Here is a 22,485-nt window from a genome sequence, read left to right on the forward strand (position 1 = left end):
TCTGTGCTCCTTTAAAACCCAACAGGTAGAAATAGATAATTATAGACCACAGCTCATTTCACCTAAATTCCTTTATACAAAAGATCTCTAGTATTAAGTTGATGTTGCTGAAGTTGGACAGCTGAAGGTGGTGAGGTGAATCTGACTCCAACTCACTTGACTCCACACAGTTGCCCTTGTTGATACAGTGATGGTGAGAATATATTTCAATTGGGTGGCCTGTGAGTGAAAAATAGCACCTGGCTTATTTTTGTTTAGCGTTATATTCAATTACAGTACTGTTTTCCCAATATATAAACAAAACCCTATGTTCTTGCTAGCATAATTTCTACTGATTCCCAGAACCATGTAAACACATGCATTTTTATGCTAGGAAAATATGTACCTTTGCTATGCAAAGACTTTAATATTTGAACGTCATAAAATTGTCATTAAAATTAACTTTTTTCCCCAAGTAAAGCTCTTCCAGAAAAAAAAACCAAACAAAACAAACATTTCTAAAGGAACTCTGGGCAAAGAGGATCAGAAGCATATCCCTGTCAGAACACATGGAAGAAATCAGCACCAATATCTCACTGCCACTTTTGTGCTGTAAAAGTCTGCCTGGTTAGGAAGTGGATTTACACATAGCAAAGCTCCCCAGTTATTCTCTGGCACAAATCAATGCCACAGAGCTGCTCTGATGGAATAAAAGCTTCATACAGCACCACTGTTATTGCATATTGATCCAGAGTGTCCGCAGGGTCTGTCCATTTAACTGGTGCACTACTTTCAAAATGGGTTTTGGTGTGTCCCATTGTGCTGCTTTTCTGCTTTTGGAAAGACAGAATGGATTGTCTGAATTGTTTTTCATAAGGATGCTGAAATCACAGCAGTTCCTGAAACCGGTGGCAGGAAACACGGGCACCTCAGGCCTAGCCATCCTAGCAGGACACTCACTTGCTATACAGGTCACAGGCTCTGGGAAAATATGGCAACCTTGGCTTTGAAGGACAAATGGAAAGGTCAATTCTTCTGCTAATGGTTTGATCATTAAATGCCCTTGCCCTCCAGCTCCACTTGTTTAAAAGGCACAGTGCTTCTTTAGGGATAGGAGTGGCTGGTGACCTCGATATTTAACTAATAATTAAATGTGATCATTGCAATGCAAGGCAAAACCATCACTTTTTGACGCAGATGATTTTATGAAGAGGGTTGTGCAGGGACATTCGGAACATTCAGGTTGCCCTTGGAAAGCCCTCTGTCACCCCAGGAGCTGCCCACCAGAGCTTAAACAGCAGGAGGAAGACACAGAGAAAAGATGGGGAGATTAGGAAAAGGGAGTGATGTGGGGAAGTTGGAAGGAGCTGGAAGAGACTTGGAGGAGAAAATAGCTAGGAAACATGCTTTATTTATTCAGTGGACAAACAAGGCAGCTCCTCCATCATTAACAATTAATCACCCTGGGCACTCTGCCCCAGATTGACAAAGGGTTTAGGTGTGGTGACAGAAACTCCTACATCTCCCATCCCTGTGCCTGGATCCAGCAGGGAAGTATCCAAACCCCAGCTACTCACCTACACCTCCAATATGAGGCACAATTGCTGGGTAATTACAATTAACACCTAAAATGCTCAATAAGAAGAACTAAGAAAATGGATCCCCTCCACTGAGCCTCCTCAAGGTGGATTTTGAATCCCATGGGTATATGGGAACAAAAGAGGATTGTTCCTTGCTTTAGCTCTCACATTGTCACACCAAGATTTAGTGCATCAACCATGAGAACTGTGACATTCACCAAAGGCAAAACAGACACGGAAATGCCACCTTCAGTCCAAGAGAGAACAAACCAGCAGCTCCTGTCAAAGCACCCACACGGGCTGGAGGAAGGAAAGATTTCTTGGCTTGTCTTGACATCAGACCACTGGGCATCCAGTGAGGAATATTTGATTCATGACATAGGAGAGACAGAGGAGCAAGACCACCTAAAGACCACCTAACACAGCAAAAAGACTTTTCTCCTGGTAAGGTGTGAAGAAGAAGGATCTCCTCCACCTGTGTATGTTCTCCAAATAATTGCTTTGGAACAGCCTGTACAGCCTCACTAGTCCAAGGAACATTCTGGTAATCAGTGAAAAGGCTTGGTATTAAGAGAAGAACATTATTGAAGCACCTGGGGATGAAAAACATTCAGTAGCCAACCAGTGTACTATAAGCTAATGGGTGAGGGCCTTCTCCTCCAGATAAGCCATCCTTCGAAGTGTAACCAGACACACAGGGATCCCATCACTGCAGTGCCCCCTGAAGTGTCATTCACAGCATGTGGAGGGAGGAAAAAATTCAGTTTAGCAAACTTACTTTCACTTGCAAACTCCCATTGATTTTGCTGCTTCCTACAATATGAGTAGAGTAGGACAATCTCCCAAACTGTGTCTATCTTTCAGAAGTAAATCCCTTTATGAGAAACACTCCAAGACATTCGATTGGTGCATGGCCACATTGTGCCATGAAACTATACACTCATCCATCAGCTGTCTTCTAGTCCTCAGAGGGCAAGATGCTCTCTTTTGAGTCATTAGAAGCACTCCTGAAATAGCAGGGATGTTCTGCAGAGCACTTAGTCTCAGTTTTTGGCCAGCAGACCTGTGCCCTCCATGGCCTACCTTGATTGTGTATGTTAAAGTTGAGAAAACCAACCTCTTATCAGCAGGTTTAAATTTACCATCAAGGAAGCTGAACAGCTCCCTGGAGTATTTTCAGAATTCACAAATCTAGAAAGCTGGAAAACCACTACTTTGGATTTTAACATCAAAATTCCCATTTAACCTCCCTCTCTCTGGGTAACAAGATGTGACAGGACCGTGACCCAAGGGGCTATGGCTGCAGGCATGAAGAAATCTTCTCACTCAGGTTGCTCATCAAATGAATAACATGAATCTCACTTTGTCGTGAGCCTCTCAGGGCTCAAACAATTTGAAGCTACAGAGTTGGAAGTCCAATTTTGTGTCTTCCCTAGGGAAACATTTTTCCGTAAGTGGCTACCGAATCAACGTTGTGAACATCTTTGCTGTGCCACCCTTTACCCACTTTCAGAACTCTGTTACAGAAAAAAAAAATGTTCAAACTCAAAGATCTACAGTATCAAAGTGTTGACTGGTTGCATAGGTCCATAGGGTGAGGTAGCCCCAAATTTTCATGCCAAGTCAAACACGCCTGTGTGTGTGTGCAACGATGTGTTCTTTGTGCCTCCAATGTCTCATGGTGACCACAGGTGACAGAAAAGCTCAAAAACTCTCAAGTACCCCAAAATTTTGGGAAAACAGACAACAAAGCTGAGGAGCCAGACTCCACCAGTACCCTTGGTGAGAGAAAGGCCACAGTGGTACCCCATGATTGTACCATCAAAGGCCAACAGCAGACAAACCCAGACTATCATACTAGACACAAAACTGGAGCAAACCAGGCTTTGCTGGCTCTACAGCCTGTGGCGTGATTTGGTGCTCTCCCTGGAGTGTCACTGTGCTTTCACTGCACTTGGGATCTGGCTGTCCTGATTAGGAGAGGACAGGTTTGTTCTCCTCTGCTCCCTTACCTCTGCCTGCAATACAGGCTCGGGAGACTCTTGCCCTGCTTTGCCACTGACCTGCTAAGCCACTTTCCCTCTCAGCACCTCTGTTTCCTCATCTTTGAGACGAGGATTATGACCTCTGTGAGACACTTTGATGTCCACAGACGAAGTGTGCTGTGGCACATATGCACGTTCTCTCTATTTTGAATACTGGTAATGTTGTGAGGTTTTTCTACTATTTATTCACCTTTATTATTGAAAATGGAAATCAATGAGCCACCCTGAAAACTAAAAATAAAATTTAAGAAAAGAAAACAGTTTGGATCAGCTTTCTCTTTTGAAGATAATTATGGGAGAGAAAGCAATTTTGAAACAAAAGTGGGAAAGCGTAATGCTTAGAAACTGTAGAGCAGGATGTATTTGTCCACCCCACAGTTTGCTGTTGCAATATCCCTCTACTCTTCCATTTTCTAAGTCATGTACGAAACATGTTTCCTAAATAAATTATTTAGCTCTGAACTGCTGCAATGCACAGCAGGACGCCTGTAAGAGCAAAGCGCTGCTCTTACGAAATGTTGACCTCATAGGATCCAGGCGGGAAAGGGAGTTCAGACTGCAACAAGTCCTGGCTGGGAATATGGGGCCTGAAACCAGTGTGCACAGGCAGGGAAACCTGACTTGGTCAGCCAGCCCAGCAGTTCCCATCTCTCCCTTTTCTTCCCAGGAAGGGCCTCATTTCGCAGCCTGGGCAGACGTGCTGATTGTATGGGGTCTTCTGAAGGCACTGCTGGAGGACGAAGGGAAGTCGCCAGTCTCACGCTGTATCTGCAGATGTTTGGGACTCAGTCAGATGCTGGCGCTGCTCCTGGAGCACCAAAACCAGTAAACCACTTGGGACAAATCAGTGATGTCCAGCAAACCCATGCAGGGACTGCATTGCCCACGTATAGCCAGGTGCAGTATCACCATTAAATGTAAAGATGTGATTCCCGTGTTCCACGTTTCATTTGCAGAAAGCACTTTAAACCCAGAAATATTAAGGCAGGTCTTTTAAACTACAGGTGAAGAATATTCCCTGTGGAGCTTCTCAATATAGTAAACAGCCCCCACCCTGTCCTGCAGACAGTGAAAAGCTAAAGGAAGCCTCTTCTAGACTGAGCAGTGTCATGGTATGTTTGGATACCACATATTTGCAGTACAAGGTACTCCATAAATTCAACTATATTTTATGTGCTCATTAGGATAGTAAACAAACAAAAAAACCAGCAAATAAAGGCTTGATCCCCTTTGTACATACGAGTCTAATACATCATTTCACTCATTCACCACTTAATTCATCAGGTTTTGAACACCCATGTTCTCTAACTCCAAACAGGCAACCTCTAACTCGTAACTTGTACACTTATGAGCAACACAGAGAGGATGGTGAGAGTGCTCATCCTTCCTTCTCCATCAGGGTGCAGGTGTCCAACTGGATCACACCAGGATGCATGGAATCCTCAGCAGTCCAGCTGCTGGTCTTGCTGACCTGGTCCTGGCCACCCTGCTCTAGGAAAGGCTGCTGGAGCAGATGTTGGATCAGACGACTTTCCCAGGTGCCTTACAACCTCCACACACAGGTGGGATATTCTGCTTTGGTTTGACTCCTAAAGCACTTCAACTCAACCCTGATGCCTGCTGGGAAGAATGCAGGGTCAAAAAATGAGCCCAAACTCAATTCTCCCTCAAGATTCATCCCCAACACAATAGTTCCCCACTCCAGGATGTCCTATGGCAGCACAGTCAGAAGAGAGGAAAGATCATTTTATTGTGGACATCACCTGAGGGGGGGCCCAGGAGTCACAGTTGATGAACAGGAATCAGCACCTGCAATAACAGTCACAGAGCTCTGAGAAAACTGGAAAGGCGGGAGGAGGCAGGATTTTGTTCCCCTTGGGAGAGCAGCCCCTCAGCCAAAAGGACCACCAGTGAACTCCCACCTGGCAGCATCAGCCTGAGCATGGCAGAGCCAGGATCCTCTGTCCTCCCAAACTCTGTCCCACATAACAGGCTTCCTCACAGCACTGACAGCAAGGACATACCAATGCTCCTAGTGGCTCTCCAACCCTCTCCATCCCCCTGACTGGCACCTTGGGACTCCCTGTCTGCAAAGTGGCGAGACAAGCAGTGAGCTGGAGGTGGCTTAAGTCCTGATCCCCTCCTGCCAAAGCTGAACTGAAAAATCACAAGATTTTTAAATACATGTATATAATGGTCCTTTTTATTTGCCACTAGATTCCAGTTGTTATGAAAATAGCCACATTCTCAAATTGCTAGAAATGGCTTCTTTAAAACAAAACACAACTAAACAAACACACACAAAAAAAAACAAACAAAAACACACACACAACAACAACAACAAAGCAGCTTAAACAAAATAAGAGCCAGGTATTTGTGAAATGACAAATGTCTCAACACTGAAACTGAAAGACAAAAGAACCAACATTGTGAGATTCATGAAAAAATCGTTGAGATAGGAAAATACCTAAGAAGTGTCAAACAAGACAGAGCAGGAAAGACCAGCCTGTGATGCACTTGGACACTGATTCCCTGCAGAAAGGATTGGAAGTGCTGAAAGATCCTGAATGTCAACAGCCTTCAACCAGCAAGTAATGCCATATCCAACATGCCTTTACGTACGTGCCCTTGGCTCCTGGGGCAAACTCCAGCAAACAATCTTCGAGACAGGTATTTCTGAGACACGCCTGCTCTTCAGCAGATGGGCAGCGGTTCTGTGTGCGACCAAATGACTCAGTCACCAGGACCATCTCCTTAAACACCAGTTTACACAACCTGTCTACTGGGAGCCCCAGAAGACTGACTTCTCCACTGGATTTGTGCACGGCCAAAGATCGAACCCTAAGGGCAAAACTCTTGACCGTAATAATTCAGGGGGCAACAAGAAGCAAGGAAGCCACATGAAATAAATGTCAGGAGAGGGGTGCCGCTCCTGGCCCTGTGTTCCCTCCATCCATGAGGATGTGACAGCACTAGCCTGTGAAAGCACACAGGCGTGGTAAACACTCTCCACGCTGTCCATACGGATAACTGTCATCTGTCTTTCCCACGGGTGAGCGTGGGAGGGCAGGCTCAGGAACATTTCCACCAGTACACGGCATCCCGTGCTTCAGCCTTGGCACACAGTGCCAGAGGAACCTGTCCTTGGAACACTTTGAAGCCACAGTGCAACAGGGCATGTACAACATCTCCTGCTCTGCTCTCCAGCCCTTGCCCCTTCCAACCCCCTATGCACTGTCACTACTATCCTCTCCCAAGTCCTGCCTTGAACACCCACTCAGGACAAATCTATGCCTGGAAAAAATAGACCTCTGCCTGAGGATTTGCAGTGGCAAAGCTACAAAGGTTAAAAAAAAAAAAAATCACACAACCCAAATAATTGTTTATCAGCACTGCCATTTTACTGCTGTAATTATGAAAAGGAGGAATTCCTCTGAACTATTAAACATTTGGCTCCAACCACTGAATCAAACTTATTCCAAGGCATTCTTTATTGGATGACTCAGCTTTTCCCGAGTCTTACAAAAACCAGGACTTGAGAGCTTTGCCACCCAGAAACCAAAGGAAGCTTCCATGAAACCAGCAAACACCTCCCATCTTCTCAACATTGTTATTAAAAAAGCAAAACAAACCAGAGAGGTTCTACAAGTCAGCCTATAAACCCAGTCATGAGGAGAGTAGTGTCAGTGGTAATGGGGCAAGAAAGGCAGGGTAATTATACCACACCAAATTTGCAATCGTGCTGCATTCCTTGCTGGTGAAGGCCAGCTAGGAATTAGATACACCTTTTTAAATCATCAAAGGGAGTGGCTGCAAGATACAAGGTGCTGGGATTAAGATGAAGTTCTGGGTTTGCCAGTTCTCAGCAATGGCTTTGGGTGGCTGGGCTGGGCATGTCATTAAATGCTCCCAAACGGTGTTCACACCATGTCACTTCTTTTTAATCTTTATATGGTTCTCTGCATTTCAAGAGTCCCAGGCTCCCACTGGGCAAAAAGCTGTACGAACCAAGAAACTGAAGACAATACCTATCCAAAAGGTTTTTTTTCACTTGGTCAACTGGACAAGTCTGGTAAGTTGTACCTCAGCACTGTTTCAGTGGTGCACAAATATTTATCATGTTGCTCCAGCTACTACAACAAGGTCTGCAAGCTCAGGCCCTCAAGCATGAAAACTCAAGAGCTTCTCTGCCAAGAAGGCTGTTAAAAATACTGAATGGGAAAAATACTATTTTGTGAAGATGATTTATCAAGGACTACATGAATGAGGGAACAGATTTGGCTCAGACCTCTCCTTTCTCAGAAGAACAAGCGCAGGAGTTTAGGTGCAGCACTCACCCTGCAGATCTTTGCAGAGGGGCTGGAAAGCTGGGTCTCAAGGAAGCCCCTCCATGGGTGAGAGGCATGGTGCTGCTGTTCCAGAAATGGAACCCTGCTCCACAGCCTGCTGGGCAATGCAGAGGCGAGTAATCTTCTGCCAGAGAACATCTCTCTCGGAGAAACCACAGGAGTGACCATCACACAGGCAGGACAGCGGCACACAGAGGCAGAGTTCCTGCTCTGGCTGCCTCACCTTATTTGTACTGTACACAGGATTCTCAATATCCTCCTGGGCTGTTACAGGGTAAGAGGAGAACAAGGCACAGAAACAGAAAGGCACAGACCATCAGAGCCTTAAAAACTCATGAATGTCCTCTCCCACCGTAATTTCATAGTGCAGGTTGTTCCAGACAATCCACGGCCAACAAAATAAATGCTGCATTTGTGCTAGTTTTTGGAAAACATGCCAAAAAGACAAACACAAGGCAAAGCAGCCAGCCAAATAGACAAGTCTTGCTATTTAATTATTTTGAAATGAAAAAGTTCAAATTAAAACCAGCTACAAAACAAAGACATAATGATTACCTCTCTCTTCATAAGTTTGTGCTTTGGCACAAATAACTGGCTGGCCTGATTTTATGTCCAATGAATTTAATCTTATCCAACAAAGTGGCTCCCTGTACAGCACAGAAGACAAGGGGTTCTGAAAAGAGCTCTTGGGACAATGTGTAACACCGTACAACTAAATTTAAAAAAAAAAAACCAAACCAAACAAACAATAAAACCAAACAAAAAATCAAACAAACTTAGGGTGATTTCTGTTCCCTCTTAGGCCAGCAGCAAAAAAAAGTGTAATGCAGTTGGCATCAGACTGTGGTGAGGTGAGCAGCACACAGGAGCTGACAAAACCATCAAGCTAACTCCAGTTCCACTTTGCGGTGAACTTGTGAATGCAATCACCTCCCCACTCGAAAGCCAGCTGTTTGTGTTGTGTGATGGGTTCATGTTACTGCACTATTGATGAATTCAGTCTCTTGGCAGTATACGAGCAAGATGCTTTTCCATGTGGTGGCGGCTGACACCCAAGTGATTCGGCATGAAGAAAAGAGCCCGGTGGTTTTTCCCGTGCTGGGGCCTGGGCCACAGGGATGTTCGCTGCCCTCGTGCCCAGCTGTGCTGGTACACCTGAAGAAGCCATGACGTGGCATGAGCTGTATGCTCAAACACAAGCTTCTGTGAGGCATCTCCAGCTGGGCATCCAGAGATGAAAACATCCCCAGATTAGTGGGCACTGCTGAAAAAGTTAGCCAAGTGTTTAGACACTTGCACAATCTGTACTTATGCTCAGTACCTCTTGATTTCTCAAATGGCATCACCCACTGATTGCAAGCATTTCCCAATGGACACAGTCATATTGAAACCCTAAATATTGCAGTGACTTAGCTTCTTCCACTTCACTTTACTCAATGTAATTAATCCCCACAGCGCCTCAGAGGAAGGACAGCAGCATCCACCGACCCAGCCCCAGTGTGCAGGTGGGAGGCACGAAAAGCCAAGGGACCCGTGTGAGATCCTGCAGAGCGCAGGCCAAGTCCATCTGCTGTGTCACGTTTCTAAAGAGATACTCATGCCATCAAACCCCAGCGGTGAGGAAGCGGGAAGAAAGCCTTCCTCAATTTTCCCCCCTCCCCGCCCAGGACCCTGAACTCAACACGATCATTACAGCATGTTTGACGGCACAAGTCACCCCTGCTGTGGTCCAGGCGAGGGATTCCTGGCGTGGCGTGGGGCAGGGCTTGGTGGCCTCGGCCGGTGCTCCCCCGCGGACACCGCCGCGTTGCATAACTACGGACACTGCATGCCAGCGGGAGCTCCCCGGCATCCACCGGCTTATGCAATTAGCGCGCCCCGCCGGGAGGCTGCGGGGACGGCGGCTTTGGGCTCCCCTCGCCCTCCGGCGGGAGCGCTGCCCACCCACCCCGCTCGGGGTATCGACCCTCTGAGGGTCCTCGCCACGGGGCACGGAGGGGAGCGGGGTGGGCGATCATTTCGGAGCGGCCGAGACACCTCCGGAGAAAGGGAGTCACCCAGGACACCTCGCCTCCGCCGAGGTGTCCACGCTCAGACATAAAGGTGGTCCCTGACACGAGGGGCGTGGGGCTCCTGTGGCCGCTCCCCGGGCATCCATCACCTGCAGGTGCCAGGTGAGGGTCCCGGACCCCGCCAGGCCGGGCCCACCGCCGTCCCCGCACCGCCGCAGCGGGCCAGGGTCCCCCCGCTGCCCGAGGGCCGGGCCCCGCCGCGGGGCTGCGGAGCGGAGGAAGCGGCAGCGGCCCCCGCCCCGCCCTGCCCGGCTCCCCCTCGGGCCAAGGGCTGGGCTCCCCGCCGGGCGAGGCAGAGCCAGCCTGCCACCTCCTCCTCCTCCTCCTCTTCTTCCTCCTCCTCCTCCTCGCCTTCGTACTTCTGCACCGGCTCCGCTCGGGCTCCGCCGCTGCCCCTCCGCCGCCGAGGCTGCCACAGAGCCCCCCTCCCTCCTCCATCCCTCCCTCCCTCCCTCTCCCCCGCCCTCCGCCCTGTCCCCAGCGCCGCCGCCGCCGCTTCCACAAGATGGCGGGGACCGTGGCCGAGCGGGACGCGCTGGTGAGTGCGGCTTCACCCCCGCCCGGGCACCGCACTGGCACCGGCACCGGGACGGGGCCGGGGGCCGGGCAGGGCACCTGCGGAGCGGGGCGGGGGCGGGGGGCTGCGCCTGGCCCTGCCTCAGCGCTCTCCTTTCTACCTGCAGAAAATAGAGGACGGGCATTTAAACAACTCCCTGGGATCCCCGGTGCAAGCTGATGTGTACTTCCCTCGCCTGGTAAATCACCTTTATTTGGTTTCTTTCTCCTTTTTTTGGGGGGGGTGGGTGGGCGGTATTTTATTTTTTTAACCCCTTTACTCCCCCCCCCCATCTTCTACACGCCGGCCGCTGCTGATGCCGAGCTGACCCTCGCCACCTTCCCCCTGTCCTTTCCAGATCGTCCCCTTCTGTGGGCACATCAAAGGAGGGATGCGGCCGGGAAAGAAGATCTTAGTTATGGGCATAGTGGACCTCAACCCCGAGAGGTAACACCTGGGCTCGGGCGGGGGGAGATGGGGAAGCGGCCACACGCACGTACACACAGACACATACACACGGATCCCTGCTTTCTGGAAAGGATTATTTTTATCATTTTAAATATAGCATGCTGATTTCTCCTTTGACCCATAGAGGGGGCATTTCTTCAAGGGATCCCGTTTTCACTTGGGAGTAAAGGAGCATATAGAGCTTATGTACATGCATGTATGTACACATATATGCACAACGCCATGTACACACACACACATATATATATACATGCCATAATCATGTTCCTGTGACTGCTGAGCTTTCATGCCGTCATGCTGTCATACCCCCTGTGCTGCTGTACCAATGACTTTAATAAGCTGAGAAATGAGACTGGGCAGCATTTGGGCTTATTTGGGTTTTTTTCTGGCTGAACGAGAGCCATTCTGTTTGTGTTGCAGCTTTGGCATCAGTCTGACTTGCGGGGAGTCGGAAGATCCTCCTGCGGATGTAGCCATAGAACTGAAAGCTGTGTTTACAGACAGACAGTTTGTGAGAAACTCTTGTGTAGCCGGAGAATGGGGGGAAGAGCAGTCATCTATTCCTTACTTTCCATTTATACCGGACCAGCCTTTTAGGGTGAGTACCAGGATGACAGCGGCTTACACCATATCTGATAAAGTGTCATTTGATCTGAGTCGCAGCAGAACCTGACTTGGCTTTCATGAAATCACAGTGTAGCCCACACTGCTCCTGTTGAGACACCAGTTGCTGGTTTGTTTGTATCCATCAAACATTGTGCAGGGATCCTGCTGCTTACGTGCAGCTGCAGGCAGTTCGGATGGGGCTGTGAACACCTCACCTGGCCGCTATGACAAGTCAGAGGTTGTAATACTGTGTGATGAAGTCCAACTTCCTGAGCTTAGTTTTATAGCTATGTATTAAAAAGTACCTCTATGTTATTAGTGCATTACAAGTTATTACTGGAGAATGTAAATACTCTGTGGGACTGCTGTATGTTTTGATGGTTTTTTTAATGGACACAGTGTTTGCAATTTAGTGCGGCTAGTAAGGATCATGTTCATCCTTTGTCTCCAGGGATGTTCCGTAGAGGTTGGCCATAGCTCTCTGTGTTAGCAGATTAAACAGCTAAGCAATAGTGGTATTCTTTCCTGAACCCTGGGATTAAACCTCCCATCAAATTTAAGTCTGTAGTCACTTGAAAATGGTGTTCTGGGAAACGCTGTGGATGGACTGGGTTGACCTAGAAGCAGATTCCCATCTGTAGTGTTTATGGTTATGTGAAGATGTCTTTGCAAATCAGGACTAACAAAGTATGTGGCTGCAGAGGGTTGCTTCACTACATTGAGAGAAAAAGGCTGCATGCCTTTTCCATGCAGCTGACCCAGAAAAACCTTCCTTCTCTTCCCCGCCCCTCTTGCAAAACCTCACTGGCCCCTCTGCTAAATGCCAGTGCTCAGACCAGCTGCCAAACTCTCTTAATCCTTCTTGCCCCCAAGATAATCTCCCCCAGCCCCAAAAGCTCACCATCTCCCCAGATGCTTGGGCTTTAAGAGGGTGTTTGCGACTGGTTTTGCTGCAAATTGGTTGCGCTCTACTTGCTTCTACAAACTCTCCCGTCAGAACTGGCAGCACCCTTTGGCAGTGTGGGAAATGCACTTGAAAAGGCTTGTAGGCTGGGTCCTGCTCCAGCTGAGAGGGTTCCACTGCCTGCTGCACTGGGTGGTGACTTGGGCCCTCAGACAAGCCATACAAATTACACAGAGCATGTTTTGTGGATGTCCCACTGATGGCAGTTGATGCTGGAGGACAGCAGTATCAAACGTTTACTGTGAGATACTGTAGAAAGGGAGTTGTTCTTTCCCCCTCTTTTCTTTTTTTTCTTTTCTCTTTTTCCTAAATGAAATTTAGGCTCCCAATTGACTTTGTACCTTTGATGGTCTCCCTCTCAGTGAATAAATTAGACTATTAAGTGTTCTTGCCAATTACTTGTGGCCCAGTCCAATTATCATTCTGGCGTGGCCCCAGGTGATCTGGAGAAGGTGACTGTGAGCAGGGTTGAGGGTAACCATATCTTTTACATAACAAGGCCTCGGGCTGGCTGCGCCTGCCGCAGTGACACGGGAGCTACGTGGCAGCACAGGCCCTTCCCTGGTGCTTGGTGCACTACCAGGTGTCCAGGAGTTTAAGCTCTCCTGGACTGTCAGCTGCCACTTCTTCCAGTGCGACGTGTTCCACGTCAGTTGGGCTTTGGCTCAGTCAGTTTGTCACCCCCTTAGCATTTTTATATGCTGCAATAGCAGCAGACTCAAGTGCCTGGAAGCAGCACTTCACTCTGGACAACCTCTTGAAATGACCCAGGATTTGCATGTGGCTCCCCTGCAGATTTTCTCCTTAGCCTGTCCAGACCCGGAGTCTCTAAAGGCCCGTACAAGAAGTGCATGTTCTGTGCCCTCATGTCCCTGCTTCCTGCTGGGGCAGCTCTGGCAAAGCTTAGCAACGGGACACCCTCTCAAGCCACCCCTAACGTCAGGAATCTCCCGACCTGTCCAAGCTTGTTCAGCTCCAGGCTTTGTTGCTTTTCCAGAGCATTTCTGCAGGTCTCTCAGGAGGAGGGGTGAGCTGTGTCCCTCCCTGATCCAGTTTGTGCCTCGTGCAAACTGCCCAGCTGAATTCAAGCAATGAATTCAACAGTAGTGTGGAAAGCACTGCAGAGGGAACTGTCACCTTATTCTGCAGAAAAAAGAGAGGGGGAAAAAAAAAAAAAGAAAAAAAACCCTCAAACCAGTAGCAAGGAATGCAAGGTTTGGGTTGGAGATACAATTTCTTCCTCCTGTGATTAGTGGTTTGAGTCTGTTTCTGGCATTATTCCAAGAGGCGAAACCTCCCAGTAGCCAGCGGGACTGGGTTCCAGTGTGCTTACTGCTCCGGCAGTGTGAGATTGGATTAATGTCCCTGTGCAGTAAGAGCAGATCCATCACAGTGTAACTGGTGTCAAGGGGGAAAACTGGTCTCAGGCCTGGCTGTTGCATGCCACATTAGTAGCACAATGTGTAACTGCACTAACACTACTTAAAGTGCTCTTTGTGTGCTGTGAAATAACTTTCCAGTTACACTGTGAACGACACGCTTTAACATTTTATCTTTTACAGGTTGAGATACTTTGCGAGCATCCCCGTTTTAGAATATTTGTGGATGGACATCAGCTCTTTGATTTTTACCACCGTATTGAAACACTGTCAGCAATTGACACAATAAAGATAAATGGAGATCTTCAGCTTACAAAACTGGGCTGAGCTTGTTAGGACTGCAGATTCCAAACCAGCTCAGGTGCCATCGTCCGTTTGGAGCAGTGACAGCCAGCTCTGGACACAGCTATGGTAGGAAGGCTGCCCTGTTCCTTTTCCGCATGCAGTTCTTCACTCCTGTGCCGATGAATTGGGCTGCTTTTTATCCTAATGAAGAGCACTGTTGGTTAATAGACATTGAGCCGTTTTTCTTGGATCAAAATAGCCCACCTGTGCTGGATAATCAAATTGGAATGGATTCAGAAAGACTTGCAGTCTTTGTTTCAAATCTCACAGAAATGCAGTTTCTGAAATGCAGCGCTAAAACCGGTTACTGAACAGTAGTGACAACAAAAACCAAGTTTTTCTTTTGCAAATATTGTTTCTGCACTGAAGTGGAGTAGTGTAGCACAACATAGGGCCATGTGCTGACGTCCTTACCTGGGGCCTGAGCCTGGTTCCATGGAAATCAATGGCAAAACTCCCACTCACTTTAACGGGGTACAATCAAACTGTCTAGTCCTTAGTCAAGCACAATTCCCACTGATTTCTATGGCATTTTTGCACACACCTTGGGGCCTGCTGTTCTGCTGGTGTAAATCAGCACTACCCAAACAGCTTGCAGTGGAATTCTGCTGATTGCTCCCAGCTGCTGGTTTGGCCCAAGGGCTGTGCAAAAACTGACTGAGGGTGTGTGGACACAGCCTGTGTATTTTAGTCAGGGTATTTGCATAGAATGTAGGTCGTTATGAGTTTTTGCACAACGTATTGTTAATACAATTTTTAAAGCTTCTCTGTAGTTTATTTATTTATACTCATTGTATGTATTATTAGTAAAAAAATGAACAATCTTACTGGCGGTTAAGATCGGCAAAGTGTAAACATTCTGAATGTACAAAATGTCTGAGGTTCTTTGGGTAAACTTTACATATCGTTCTTGAAAAAAAACATGTTTCCTATCGAACATTTAGTTATGTTTTAGTGGAGCCCTCTAGGCCCTGGGAAAATGTGGGCATGGTAGCTGGTGGGGGGGGAACTCTGCATATTCACTAGGATCTGTTTTTCAGGGCTTACTAACTTTGCTGCACAGGATAGGTTTGAGTTGAAGTTGATCCATTTTAAAAACTTAAAAGCCAAATTTGTAGGTTTAACTGTGCTTTTATAACCCGAGAAGAAGTTAAATTTGGCAATCTCTTAGTTCAGAAAGAGAACCAGGCTCTTTCCAAGGGAGATGGGAGATTCTTTACACTTATTTGAGAACATATTCGGCCTTTGATATGACAATTAAAACTTGTCTAGACAGCCAAGTTATTAATGCTTGAAAATCAGCTACTGCACATGAATAATAACTTTTCAAGTAGCTTTTGAAATAGTAGGTATAGCTGTATAAACACAGTCATTGCACTACACTATAAATGAACACAGCCACTTTCTTGACTTCTTTAGGACTAAATACACATTTTCCTTGGCTGCTCACAATGGACTGTAGTTGGTCTTTCTGAGTAGTTATAATCATGATATAAACATACTTTTAGGCAATTTTGAAAACACATAATATAGGGACTGAAACACAGACTATAAAAAACATCCTTTGTAGCACAGTATTAAGAAAAAAAAAAAAGAGAAGAATCTCACAAACAGAACTGTGTTAAACCTGCAATAAAACTGTGGTTTAAAGCCACCAGAACTGGAATATCCAAAGTTAAGGGTAGAATGCCAATGCAAAGCCTCATTTTGTGCTAATTTGGCCTGCAGTTAAGAAGCCTTAGACTGCAAGCTGAAATTCCAACTGTGGCTCTAGTCCAAAGCCTGTTGAGGTCAATCAGAGTCCTCTGAGCATAGAAGCCTGATTCTTATTTCATGCAAGCAAGTGCAAATCTCTTTGTAAAGCTGGGGGGTTGTTGCTGCTGCAACAGGTGAATTAAGAATCAGGCTGCCACCTATAAAATACAAGTTAAAAATTCAATTTTTAGCCTTAACATTTTACACTCCCTGACTTTTCTTCCTACTTCCAAATTAAGAGAGAACTCGTTTTCCAGGTGACTTTTTAATCTGGTGTGTGGCTTTTAAGCTTTGCATCAGATTCTATTTGTACTCCAGATTGAATTGAAATGTTCCTGTCTTGCTCTGTTTTTACTCTTTTACATGATACATGATGACTGTGTCATTTTCCATTGTATAAAGAACGCTGACAGTGTTTCGGTACAAAAATATATTCTTAAAAATTATGATAATAAAAATCCGAGGGAAAGGTGCTTCTACATGAGGTGTTTTGGATTTTTCTCCAGCTTGGAAATGATCTGTGGTTCCAAAGCTGATGCAGGCAGAAGATATTTGGAGAGAAATTTAGCACCCTCTGTGCCCAGTGCTTTCTCCCAGCTGGATATTTAAAGCCAGGTTTGCTGATGCAGGGCCGGTGCCTGAGGCCAGAAGTAGGAGGCAGGAGAGAGTAAGTAGCACCTCGACCCTACAGTAGCTCAAACCCAAAGGGAATCTCCCTGACAGCACACCAGTAGAGGTTTCCCCTTCCATGCCTTTTCTGTATCCCAGGAAAAGCAATTTGGCTGCCTTGAATTTTCACAACCCTCACACTTCTGCTCTCCTGAGCAGTCTCGGCGCAGCACAGTGCCTACACCAGGGATGCTGAGGTGAACTCAGTGCACCACCTGTCAGTGGCATCTCTGGTGGGAGCAAGGGTCTGCTGATCCTGCCCTGCTCTTCTTCCCACCTGCTGTGCTGGGCACTCCCATTTGTTCTCGCTCCAGAAATTTTCTGTCTGGGGAAAATGCACTTTATTTTACCCTGTTTCTGGTTTTGCCTTTGCATAACTTCGCCAACCACGGCGCCCACCACCTGATCCTGCCCCGCTGTGGTTTCTGAGCCAGGCTTCAAGGCAAGAAGGGCTGTGAACCCTCTACTGACGGGTTGTGGTTTGCCTGAGAGCTCAGGAAAGGGCAAAAAGTCACAGTTAAGGCTTTTGCATCCATCTATCTATCTATCTATCTATCTATCTATCTATCTATCTATCTATCTATCTATCTATCTATCTATCTATCTATCTGTCACCTGCTTGGAAGCCTTTTAATTTTTCTTTTGCTCTTGGGCACTACCAGGCCATGGCAGGTGAAAGAAGGATGATGTCTATGTCACCAAGGGCTGTTTCCACAGGTGCTTGGCTTACCCTGCCTAATCATGTTTGTTAAGAAGCAACTGCAGAACACTTGCATGTGCAGTGTAAGTCAGAGAAAACTGAGGCCTTAACTGTTTCTGCTCAGCTGAACCTCAAGCCAGTTTCAAATATTTAAGGTGGCAGGCTGTGCTGCAAAATTTGTATCTGAATTTTTAGGTCTCCATAGCTTAGGGATTATTCAGATCTTCATTTTGAATATAAGCTCTAATAGACCGTTTCCGAATTGGGCCAGGTATTTCAGTAGAGACAAGTAGTCTGTGAGCTTCTTGGAAGCTGCAAATCTTCAGGACTTAAGGAGTGTGTAAAGCAACTTTTGAAACCTTATGCTAAAATTTATTAGCTGAATATTTCTGCGATTTCCTCTGAGTGAGGAAGTTGATTCTGAAATTAAAAAAGTCTTGAATGGGTAAAATCCATGTGCAGTGGAATCACTAAACTTAGCATAGCTTTATTTTTTTCCAAAGAGGAAAAACTAAAAACTTTAAAAAAAAAAAAAAAATCAAAACAACCAAACCAAAAAAACCACAACCAAATTATTTAATTTTGTTTGGGATTGGCTGTGATAAAGCTGATTTGATATTAAAAAAAAACCCCAAAACTAGGTTATTGCCTACTCAGAGCCTTGAAATATTTCAGTGTCATGTGAGGTAGTCTTGTGTCTAAACACATTTCACATAAACGCTTTTTCACAGGCGAGTTGTTAAAAATGTTACAAAATACCTTCTTTTTGTGTCACAATTAGAAATGTTTGCCCCACCTTGAAAGAACGTTTTGTACTAAATATTCATATGTTGTCTATGAGAACTTGCACTAACATATTACATTCTCCCTCCCCTCCTTGACTAGTTTGAGCAGAAATAGGCGTAAATATTGCTAAACCGGTTGAATGTGACATCTGCTTGAGGCCTCGCACCTTTCTCAAGGGCTGCTTTGAGTAAACAGCCTGGAAACCAAAGGGAGAGCCTGATTCACCATTCTGCTGTGCCAGCTTTCCACCCTTGTCACTCTCCTGCTGCGAGGCTGAGCCTGAAGCCCGGAGATTTTCATGTAGGGAGCAGCAGTGAGATTTTTATCTTTGGATATCAAACTATTCACTGTGGAGGAAACAAGACCAGAGTAGCCACAGCGCTCTTCAGCTTGGTGGTGAGGTTGGGGTAGCATGACATGCTTAAGCCCTAACAGAGCAGGAGTTCAGAGGGCATTGGTGGGCATTTCAGAGCCAGGTAAGAGCACAGGCTGTGGAGATGCAGGACAGCTTCCCAGGGATGGGCTTTTGCCACATTTTTATTTGCCACCTTCTGCAACCCCCTGCCAGGACACATGGCAAAAACCCAGCATTGCTTACGAGCTTGGAAGGCATGAATGGGTTCATGTTCCTACTCGTCTGATGTAAGAGAGGCTCCCAAATAAATAATAGGAAAATTAAGGAGTAGCCATGCCGCTAGGTATTTTTTCCCCCACAGACATTCAAGCAGCATTTATGTGATGTGGGGCTCATTTTGCCTGCTGTCCACAAGAAGTACTCCCTGCAGAAAACTCCAGCACTGTTTTCTGCACTGAGGCTGGTTATAGAGACCTTTCCAGGCAGAAAACTGCAGAACCACAACTCTGCTGAGCCAGTTAACAACCTTCCAGCACCCCTGGAATTAATATGACAGTATAAGGCACAAGAGTCAGGCTGAAGGCAGCCCCAAATACTCCGTGTGATAAGCACAGAAGTTCAGAAGAAAAGCTTACACCAGTCTAGGAACAGTAAGTGACCTGGTGAGGGTTTTTTCTAATCATGGGTATTGTTCTGCTTTTATCACATGGATCAGAAAGTGTACAGGTGAAAGTCACTTTGCAATGAATCGTGTGCGGGGTTAGAACCAAGGCCAACCCAAACAGGGAGAAAAAATGAGCTGCAGACGCCCTATCTGGCTTTGATACACCCTCCCAGCTCCTCCCAGCAATCACTGCTGTTATGAACACAGACAATTACTAGAACAGGGAGATTCAGCAGCATGTGCAAGATCTAAATAATAAACTCCTACTCTGCCACAGGTCCTCCCTAGCTCCTGTTGCTAGGCCTCTCCATCTGTCTGTCAACAAATAACCATGTCCTGCTGCTTTTAAAATCCATGTCAAAAATCCCTTTGACTTTCATGGAAATAGGTCCCTAAGAAAAGGGTTATTTCCAGCTCTCACTCTCCAGTTATTTTCAGCTGGGGCATACTCTAAAACTGAGTTTATTTTTAAGTGTGAATAGAGGACTATTTCTGACTGCATTATACATTGGGTAGAGTAAACAGGAAGCACAGCCTCTCTCTGCTGCAGAAACACTGGTTTCACAGTTCCCCGATGAAATGTCTTGTTTTCATTACCTTCTGATTTTACAAAGTGAGATTGTGCACGAAATGACGGGGCAATAACAGTAATATGTACCATTCACCACAGATCTATTTTTATGTGTTGTGCTGATTTCATAATGAACTTTTAATAACAATAAAACATGCAATCTTCACTAGGTTGTTCTGTCTTCTGTCTGAACTATTAATGCTCATTGCATACCCTCTTGACTTCTCTAACTTCTGGCTTTTTTTAATCTTCTGACTGTTATCCAGATGTGGCTAACTCTTTCCCTCATAAAACTGTAGTGTGAAACTTCAGAGTGGGATGTGCAGCTCTGGCAGCAGCTTGTGTAAAACTGCTTTACAGCTTAAATGCACTATACAGAATAATCAAATAACTTCATTAGAGGAAAGAACATCTTGCTGACTCTTACAACACTCCTGCTGACATCACTGGGCAGTGTAAGCCTCAGGAATTAACAGGCACGACTCAGACCTCACAGCCAGGCCGTGAGAACAGGTCACTGATCACTTTTGCACGGGATAAAACAGCAGTTTAACTCACACGTGTTCCAGCTCACTCTGGTGGGACTGGATTCATAGGCGAGTGTTACGTGGTGAGTAAAACCACCAAATCAGCTCCAGACACGTTATTATGTGATCCAGTGTTTCATCTTAAGTGAAGTTCACATTAGCCTGATTAAATGCAAGAGGAAACCATAAGGTGTCAGCTTCTTTCAGTTAAAGTTACTGGAAAAATTCTGTATGACCCAAGTGGGAAAGGATTATTCCCTCCATCCAGTCGTGGCTGTAGAAAACAAGTGAGGTTTCTGAGGGAAACCTCAAAATTCAAACAGCACTAAAGCAGCAGATGAACAGGATTTGAATACAGCTAGTTCTGTGGTTTTTTCTCCCAATAAAATGACTGTGATTCAGATGCTCCACATGAAGTTCATCTTACCTCTAACCCATGAGCATCAATCTGTGACCATCCCTGCTCAAAGCAGCCCGAGATTGGCCCTTTGTTTACTACACAAGACTCTAAGAGGGGATATGTTGACATCTGAAGATTCTGAGATAAAACACAGCATTTGGTAACCTCGATGCAGAACAGATATGGCTGTGAATGGTGTAAAAGCAGCATCTATTCTCCATCAGGCAGCAGAGCCACAGCAGCTGAAGTACCTGGGAGTGATTTTCAGAAGACAGAATAGATACATCAAATTTTACCTCTTGAGTGGGCTAACTCCTACAGAGTCCCTTGGAAAGCTCTCATTTGACCTGTAATACTGAGTAAACTACAGGTATGAGTCTTGGGGAAAGGCAAAGCACCTGGTGTGGCAAGTGCCGTGTGTACTTCTCTCCTGTTGCGATCAGTACTGCGGACACCTCACAGCTGAGCCTTATTTTGCTGGAGTGTTTCTGAGCTTCAAGCCAAGCCAATTCATGTTGAGTGATTTACTCACAGGAATACCACGAATATGACTCTTTGCTAGCGCTGCACTGGATTTTATTTTTAAATTATGACTTTCACCACTCTTCTAAGAATAGAGGCTGGCTCTGAAACATCGTGTCGGCTCCAGCATTCTCTGAAAGCTACACATTTCTCATCCTGTTCTGGTTTTGAGGCTTCAGTTTCCTCACTGGTGCCTTGCTAGACCGGGGCTGTGATGCCAGGAGGGGTTATTCTGTGGAAGACCCTGACAAAGAGGTGTCTTTCAGCAGCACTCTTTGGCAGAAGGAGACCTGCTAGTCTCCCCCAGCAGTCAGGAGCAACAGCAAACCAGAGCTGTGCTGACTCCTGGTTGGCAGGACAGGGCTTCCTTGTGACTCTGAGAGGCTGGAACAAAAGCCTGGTTAATTAGAAAAACTTCACTGAAGCTGAACAGTAAATCTCAGCAGCAAAGAGGAGGGTTTCAGAGCTAAGCAATCTGATACTAACAGCAGAGCCACGCTCCCTTGGTGCCCAGAGGCCACGGGCAGGTGTTGCTTCTAATGAGCAGAGAAGCAAAGCTCCATTCTGTGGCCAAGCATGGATGAAGATGCTGGAGGTTTCTGACACTGTTCAGTGGCTCTGCCTTTGCCTGGCTTCAAAAACCCCTTTGATGGGCAAAAAGCCAGTGCTGACAGTATTGTAATGTATGACAAGCTCCAGTAGCAGCTCCAGCACCGCGTGCTCCAAGAGGCAAAGAGGATTCTTTCCCTGCTGCTCTCTAAGAAATCTTCTGTTCAGTGGGAAAGATAATGGCTGTCTAGAATAGATACAATTCAGTAATAAGAACAAAATGTGACTCCAGGTGGAAGAAACATTCTTAGGAAAGCAACAGATTCACTACAATCTCAGGGGAAAACAAAATATTTTAATTTAAAAGTACCAAGGCTTCAGCAAGGATAGGGAAGTTTCTTTTACATCCTATTTTTGGAAGAAAGATATAATGAGCTACAGTGGGTATTAAAGAGACTCAGAGGGGCAAAGGTGGGAGCAGATCTGGATTATTACATGGAGGCAGAACACAGCTTCCACATCTATTCCCCTCTGTTTCCACTTCCTTTTCTCAGGGATAGCCAGTCCTTTCCCTGAGAGAGAACCATTGATGGAGGAACATCAGAGGAACTTCTTCTGTGGCTTCAGATCTTTATGTGTCTTCT

At 46.2% G+C, this 22,485-nt stretch overlaps 1 protein-coding gene across 1 annotated transcript; it reads left to right on the forward strand.

Moving 5' to 3' along the window:
• Positions 1-10,429: 10,429 nt before the first annotated feature.
• On the forward strand, positions 10,430-20,009 carry LGALSL (galectin like). Its single transcript, XM_050315925.1, has 5 exons — positions 10,430-10,563; positions 10,709-10,780; positions 10,940-11,028; positions 11,470-11,647; positions 14,182-20,009. Exons 1-5 carry the CDS (start codon positions 10,531-10,533, stop codon positions 14,323-14,325), a joined length of 516 nt encoding a protein of 171 aa, XP_050171882.1. The 5' UTR covers positions 10,430-10,530; the 3' UTR covers positions 14,326-20,009.
• Positions 20,010-22,485: the final 2,476 nt, after the last annotated feature.

This window comes from Myiozetetes cayanensis, unplaced genomic scaffold, assembly GCF_022539395.1.
Source record: "Myiozetetes cayanensis isolate MyiCay16 unplaced genomic scaffold, myiCay2020 scf2-11, whole genome shotgun sequence".
NCBI classification, from domain to species: domain Eukaryota; kingdom Metazoa; phylum Chordata; class Aves; order Passeriformes; family Tyrannidae; genus Myiozetetes; species Myiozetetes cayanensis.

What these genes read in the sequence shown, in the direction of transcription:
- LGALSL (XM_050315925.1), top strand. Translation starts at nt 10,531, where the DNA reads ATGGCGGGGACCGTGGCCGAGCGGGACGCGCTG. An exon ending in TGGCCGAGCGGGACGCGCTG is followed by an intron (nt 10,564 to 10,708) that starts GTGAGTGCGGCT and finishes TTCTACCTGCAG; the next exon opens with AAAATAGAGGACGGGCATTT. An exon ending in TACCGGACCAGCCTTTTAGG is followed by an intron (nt 11,648 to 14,181) that starts GTGAGTACCAGG and finishes TATCTTTTACAG; the next exon opens with GTTGAGATACTTTGCGAGCA.